We start from the raw sequence: 6,717 nt of genomic DNA, 5'->3' as shown, positions 1-6,717 counted from the left end.
CAGTGCACTTGCTGGTTAGTTGTGCGAATTTGTGATAAAGAGTTGAGATTGCAATTGTGCGTACCATGTTGATGGCGCCATTGATGATCACAATTTCGTGCACCAATAGACCCCTAACAAACTAGCTAAAAGATAAGATAAGATAACTAATTTAAATCAGATTTGATCTTATTGGATTAGATCAGATTTGATTTAAATTTTAAAATCTTAAAGATATCATAACTAATTTAAATCAGATTTGATCTTATTAGATTAGATCAGATTTGACTTAAATTTAAAATCCCTAAAAATACTATTAAGCAAATCAGGAGTAATTCAAATCTTTCAACAAACTCTAACAACAAAACAAACTAACATAAATGCCTAAAAATTCGAAAATTAATAATAAATTATGCCTCTCATTGAATTTGAAAAGCATTATTGGGTTTCTTGCTGTCCTGACTTAGCCCAATGGACCTTATGAGTTGTCACCCTTTCAGCACCACTGTTTTTGAGACGGACTGTTGGTCTTCTTGATGTCCAAGAATGGCATGGTACAATTTTTTTAGTATTTAGATCCTTGAATATGACAAAATTACCATTCCGTCCCTTAGCTCTAAGATGACGAAAATGCCCTCCTGACCACGTATCAGAGGGAGAGAGAGAGAAAATGTAAGAACTAATTTTATATATGTTAAAAGTTAAAACTAGTTTTAACCTATAAACTAATTTAAACTGTTTTTTTAATTAAAATTGGTTTTATTTTTATGAACTGATTTAAACTGGTGCACTGTATTGTAAACTGGTTTAAAACTAGTTTCTTATTTGACAAAGTAGTGGTGCACTGTATTGTAAACTGGTTTAAAACTAGTTTCTTATTTGACAAAGTAGTTTGGTTCAATTTTTTCATAAACTGAACCATGAATACCCATGCCCACCACAACTTTCCATTGCCTTGGCTTGTTTGTATCATCTCTCATCATTATTTGTTGGTGACTCTAAATTTTAAATTTTATAATTTAAATTGATTTTATTTTGTTTTAATTTAAAATAATCATTTTATTTAAATTTTAAATATTTTTATTGTTTTTAATTTTCTATTTAATATTAGATTTATAGTTTATTTTAAGTGTGCTTTTAGTTTGCATTTTTATTTTTTATTTTTATTTTTAATATTTTGTAAAAAAAAAAAAGAAAATATGAGACAAAAAATAAAAATAAAATATAAATAAAAGGCACAAATTTATTAGTTGTGTTGACTCCCTAGATTAAAAAAATAAAAATTGAAAACAAGTCAACAACTTCTAACCAAATCATTATGATATCAATGGAACTTGGTAAGATGAAAAAAAAAAAAGGAAAAGAAAGCTAAATGATATTAAAAAACACATGGAAAATACTAATGGTGACCACATAGAGGTAACAGGTAAGTAATACCTTTGTCTAGCGCACTTAACACCGGTCGCCGGTTGGATTGTAAAGAAGAGTGGAACTGTTCTTCATGACTAGCAACGAAACCAGCAAGGATCCAAAGTCCGTTTACGATTTTGTTGTGAAGGTTCGTTTATTTTTGTTGGTGTTTCATTCACTTGACTATGCTTCATGTTATTTTTATCTGCCTTGACTCTATTTCGGTAAACCCAAACAAATATTCAGGATGCTAAGGGCGATGACATAGATCTTTCCAGTTACAAAGGAAAAGTCTTACTCATTGTCAATGTTGCTTCTAAGTGGTATCTCTCTCTGCTTCTTTTTCATTTCCATTTATCTATGTAAAGTGAGAATACTTCTCATTCTACAATGTTTCTGGATTGGGGCAGTGGCATGACCAACCCAAATTATGCGGAGTTGAATCAACTGTATCACAAGTATAAACACAAAGGTTTGTAAATTGTGATTAATTTCATTCCCATCATTTCAAAACTGAGTTGTCTAGCTTCCAAAATTAGGGTTGGAGATTTTGGCATTTCCATGTAATCAATTTGGCGATGAAGAACCTGGAAGCAATGATCAAATTGTGGAGTTCGTCTGTACGCGCTTCAAATCAGAATTCCCCATCTTCGCTAAGGTAGGTCAACGCTAAGCTTGGTGAGAAAGTCAACCCCTGCCACTTCACTAGTTATGTTTAATTGGACAAAGATTTATGTGACTGCTGTTATTCTGTGTTAACTTGTTTTGAATCCTGTTTATATGTTCACATGAAAATTGGAATATTGAGTTCATTAATCCTTTACTGTTTTAGATAGAAGTGAATGGAGACAAGTCTGCTCCTTTGTATAAGTTCTTGAAGTCAGGTAAATGGGGAATATTTGGGGATGATATTCAGTGGAACTTTGCTAAGTTTCTGGTTGATAAGAATGGCCAAGTGGTTGATCGTTATTACCCCACAACTTCTCCTCTCAGCCTTGAGGTAACTAACTGTACTATTGTCTTTATATCATTCTTGTTCTTGCTCTTTTCTTTTCTTATTTTTTCAATATGGTTTATGCTGCCCTTTCTAATTCTTGTGAAACTTGTTTTATATTGCAGCGAGACATTTGTAAGCTACTAGGTATTCAATGAAGGATGAATCTGACTTCTCAATGTCAAGCTTCTTTTTCTTGTGTTTATTATGTTCCTTCTTTGATGTCTTAATGTGGTACATATAAGGTTTGATAACCTAAACAAGACTTGCTTAGTTGCTTATCCTGGTGGAGTACATGATGCAAATATGCAATGATGCCTGATTTTGTTGAGTTTAACCTTATTGACTTGGTTTACGGTCTTGATAAGCAAAACTATATAAACATACGCCAATATTACTACGTAACACTAAGATAGATCGTTATTGAGTAGTGGGGTTATTGTAAAGTTGGAAATATCTGAATTTTAAAAGCATCAATTATTGATTACAAAAGCATCCGAGATAAAAAGGCCAACGATGTGGTTCCTTGCAACAATGCATGACATATTTAACCAAGATGAGATCACAACCACTGATTAATGCTTTAAAATTTAAACAACTATAGAGAAGATATGATAACGACGAGATGTCTCTTCCCTTAGGCAATGTGTGATACAAAACCTAATTAGTACCACAGCCTGAATAAGTAAAAATACTATGAGGGAATCGGCCAAGTCAATCACAATTCACAACACAAAAGATAAGTCATCATCTGAAATCATGTCAAACTATCAATCAGCAAAAGATGGTTCAGACTTCAGAATAAGCACTCGGCATTTTTTGCTCGTAAATGTTTTCTCATGGAGATAATAATATACTTCCCAATTAAGTGTATATTTTGCCTTTGATTTGGCAAGAAATTTCACATGACTAAGAATCGTAATCCAATGCTGAATGATCCATTCGTTTAAGCATTTTAGTCCAAACTTGTGTCCCACCAATGGGTGTAACAAGCTGTTTCACAATGCTCACAAACTCTGCTCATTTACAACAAGTTATTTACAAAACTGCAATGTCTCCCAAAATAAAAAATTTCAACCACGTGTCAAGTCAATGCCAGTGTGTCCGTGCACGCTCTTGAGATCAGCAGGTCGTGATCCAGGCCAAATGCCTGTAGCAGAAGGGATGTAGTTTTGACTATGCGGAGCACTGGCCAAAGAAGCTAACTTGTCATTGCGCTGAGGCTCGGAACTCTCTTCTTTCATGAGGGTAGCTTGCGTGGGCTTGGTCTTAGAGCTACCACTATATACAAAACTGCATACTACCACCTGCAGCCAGCAAAGGCTTCATTCATACATTCTTTTGGGGTTAATGATATTGTTTTGGTTCAAATGGATAGCATGTTATCATGTAGAATGATTACAACGAACAAGCTATAGAAGTAACAAGAGGCCTATGCATCATAGAAACCATGTCAGCATCCTTTTCAGGTGCCCCAATGGGACTACAAAGAGAGATGCCTATGTCACATGTTCAGTACATACCTGCACTGGGCTTCCAGCAATAAGCACTGCAACACCACCACCAATAACACGGCCGTCGGAGCTAGAAAGGGAAACACTTATGCCACCTGTTCTATTGGACGGTCCACCATCTTCAGCAACCAAGTAAGAACCAGATAAACACAATATTTGGAATCGGCCCTGAGAAAATTAGAAAAATAGAATAAAATAAGTTTATTAATATACCACAAGAACCAACTTAGGGGCTTTAAGCAATACTAATTGGTGCTTTAACCTCAATCGTGACACTGTTGTTAGTAGAAGCAGGCTGCCTGAGAGTAACTAGAGAAACTATCCCAGTACCCGACATGATGCAGAGTGCCCGTGGTCTCTGCTGTGATATCGACAATAGCTTTGCTACAATGTCCTGAAACAATGGAAGGAAAGAGCAACTCAGCTAGGCAGCATCTGAGAGAGGCATGCACCCCCTCTCTATCTTCATAACACAATCAGGATTTTATAAAAGAAAAACCACAGAACAAAATAATAAAGGTAGATTGCTTATGAAGAGGATAATTACCTCCCCTACTCCAATGGAGATTACATGAGGTGAAAAAGCCAGCCCTGCAGAACTATTCATCCATTCACCTAAGAAACAATAAACAACTGTGTTAAAAGGTTACACACTTGACAAAATAACAAAAAGTTGCTCGTTACAACCATCAATGAAACAGTTCCATGGATTTCATTTACACAAATGAAAACACACACATCCAACATGGAAATTCAAGTGTTTCACTCGCTACCAAAATAAGTCACGGTATATGGTCATAACTCAGATAATCAAATACGCAAGAGAATTTCTATTTAAACATATTGCAAATACAAATTGTGGAATCAACAAGGACTGATAATTCTCACACAAATATACCAAGAGTAGCCAGCTGTTGTTTCCTTCCAGATCCCGGAGGGCGTCCTCTACCCCTTTTCTGGGAATCAGAGGTTGAACCAGCATTCCAACAAGCGGGGGCAGACATTGATGAAAGTCTCAAAGAAACTGGTCCTGGTCCTTCCGGGCCATACTTGCGGGGTCTCCCTCTCTTCTTCTTCACAGGCTCACCTGAGGAAGAAGGAGGCACTCCACCACCAGAAGATGAGGCACCAATGCCAATGCCATGACTAAAACCGGCACGAGCCTGTGCTTGAGGTTGAACCTGTAATGCAAATGAGGAATTAGAACCAACAGAGCCGCCTCCGCCACCCTTTGCATTTGACTGAGATTGAACGGCAGTGTTTGACAAAGCTCTGAATCCTGGAGATCCTTGGAACCCTCCACTCTCTCTATGCACGTAAAATGGAGAAGACCCACTAGTAAATGCCATGGCTTCTCTCCCATCCATGCATTTAACTAAGAGATTCTGTGATAATGATAAACAAATACGCAAACTTTCTAGCGCCTATTTAATTACGTTAAAATCCTTGCCCACAATCCCACCCAAAGCTGAACTATCAAAACCGGCGGTTGGTGAAGTTACTAGAGGTTTTTACCGAGTTTGTTCTAATGGGGAGCATCAAAAAGCTCGAGAAAGGGTGAAAAGATTGGATTTTTAACAGAAAAATTAATGGAAAGAGAAGGGGATCTAAATTCCAGTAGCTCTCTATATATTCAGTCAACAAGCTCAAATATTTTGTGCTAAGTGCACGTTGTTTGCCTACACAAATCTAACAACATTAAATGATCAAATAGTTCCTACTTAATTTTAAAGGAAACAATATTGTCACTGAAAAATCATTAAGCTTACAGAAAAAATCAAAGTGGCAAGCTGGCAATTCCTAGAATCACGTTTGAACACATTACAAAAACAAAACCCTAGATTTGAATCTAGGGTTTTGACAGAAGAATGCAGCAGGTGGAGAAAAAAATACCAAAAAAAAAGGGAAGAAAGAGACAGAGGGAGAGTTGGAACTTGAGAATGACAAGGGGGGAGCACAAGAATGAATAGAAATAATAATAATAAGAGGCTTTTGATTTGAATTAAAGTGGGGTTAGTGAAGTGTGAAAGTGATGGCTACAGATTTTATTTCATTTGATTAAAAGACCCATTCTCTCTTTCCAAATTGTCCTCCTTGCATAAGCATTATTAATTATTATTACTAGCTAGTCGCTAGTCAGTGTCGGACTCGGACCCAAGAAGCAGCCAAAAACAATAAAAGAAAAGCGCATAAACAAAAAGGAAGAAATGAAGAATAGTTAGGAGAAGGGCAAAATTTGTGGGTATTTGAGGGAAAGTGTGCCCTACCAAATGACCAAAGTACCAAATCCCGTGTCTGTTTTCTTATTTCCTTAAGATAGCTACCCTTTTGCTTTATCAGTCTTTCATTTAGAGTGAATTGTGCACTATGTTTCTTTTGCTAATTAAAAAGCACTGTGTTTAAGCATTCTGTTCTAACTTGTTTATAGAGGTCCATTGTGTTTGTGTATAAAATAATAGTTTGTCTTATAGAGATAGGAGCTGAGAGTGTATTAGATTCTAGGACGATAATTAATTACAAAGTGACAGTCTAAAGGCCTCTTTTTCAAGGCTTGAAATCAGAAAATATTTGTCGAAAGGAAATACAGGTTTCCTCATGGAATAGAGTGGGCTGTAGAGGCGGGTTCTTTCAAAGAAAAATAGATCAGTTGAATTAGTTTTATGGTGTTTTACATTTAGCTAAGCTGATTAGAGATAAAAAGGACACGTTGTATTAAAATTTGATATAAAAAATATTTTTAAATTACAGGTAAAAACAGTTTTAGATGAGATAGTTATAGCTTCACTAAAAGAATAGAATTAATATGAAGAATAGATTGTG

General features: G+C 35.7%; 2 protein-coding genes across 3 annotated transcripts; one reads left to right on the top strand and one right to left on the bottom strand.

The window, feature by feature from the left end:
- The first annotated feature begins 1,347 nt into the window (after nt 1-1,347).
- On the top strand, nt 1,348-2,720 carry LOC107479952 (probable glutathione peroxidase 8). The gene is made up of 6 exons (XM_016100068.3): nt 1,348-1,537; nt 1,636-1,712; nt 1,800-1,861; nt 1,929-2,047; nt 2,222-2,389; nt 2,509-2,720. Exons 1-6 carry the CDS (start codon nt 1,481-1,483, stop codon nt 2,539-2,541), a joined length of 516 nt encoding a protein of 171 aa, XP_015955554.1. The 5' UTR covers nt 1,348-1,480; the 3' UTR covers nt 2,542-2,720.
- Nucleotides 2,721-3,240: 520 nt separating this feature from the next.
- On the bottom strand, nt 3,241-5,955 carry LOC107479951 (AT-hook motif nuclear-localized protein 5). Of its 2 annotated transcripts, none has more exons than XM_016100067.3 (5): nt 4,796-5,942; nt 4,445-4,512; nt 4,160-4,291; nt 3,907-4,065; nt 3,241-3,690 (listed from the first exon to the last, which is right to left on the bottom strand). In XM_016100067.3, the coding sequence occupies exons 1-5, from the start codon at nt 5,262-5,264 to the stop codon at nt 3,457-3,459; spliced, it is 1,062 nt and encodes a 353-aa protein (XP_015955553.1). In that variant the 5' UTR covers nt 5,265-5,942; the 3' UTR covers nt 3,241-3,456. The 2 variants fall into 2 exon arrangements, with proteins under 2 accessions (XP_015955553.1, XP_052115191.1); XM_052259231.1 differs by having other exon boundaries at nt 3,519-3,706; nt 4,796-5,955.
- Between the last annotated feature and the right edge of the window lie 762 nt (nt 5,956-6,717).

This window comes from Arachis duranensis, chromosome 3 (genome assembly GCF_000817695.3).
Source record: "Arachis duranensis cultivar V14167 chromosome 3, aradu.V14167.gnm2.J7QH, whole genome shotgun sequence".
Taxonomy (NCBI): Eukaryota; Viridiplantae; Streptophyta; class Magnoliopsida; order Fabales; family Fabaceae; genus Arachis; species Arachis duranensis.
This window is presented reverse-complemented; position numbering and strand designations above follow the sequence as displayed.

Coding starts and splice junctions, on each gene's coding strand:
- LOC107479952 (XM_016100068.3), top strand. CDS start 1,481: ATGACTAGCAACGAAACCAGCAAGGATCCAAAGTCCGTTTACGATTTT. Junction 1,862..1,928: donor TCACAAGTATAAACACAAAG/GTTTGTAAATTG, acceptor TTCCAAAATTAG/GGTTGGAGATTTTGGCATTT. Junction 2,048..2,221: donor AATTCCCCATCTTCGCTAAG/GTAGGTCAACGC, acceptor TTACTGTTTTAG/ATAGAAGTGAATGGAGACAA.
- LOC107479951 (XM_016100067.3), bottom strand. CDS start 5,264: ATGGATGGGAGAGAAGCCATGGCATTTACTAGTGGGTCTTCTCCATTT. Junction 4,513..4,795: donor ACAACAGCTGGCTACTCTTG/GTATATTTGTGT, acceptor ATTGTTTCTTAG/GTGAATGGATGAATAGTTCT. Junction 3,691..3,906: donor TTGCTGGAAGCCCAGTGCAG/GTATGTACTGAA, acceptor TGCTGGCTGCAG/GTGGTAGTATGCAGTTTTGT.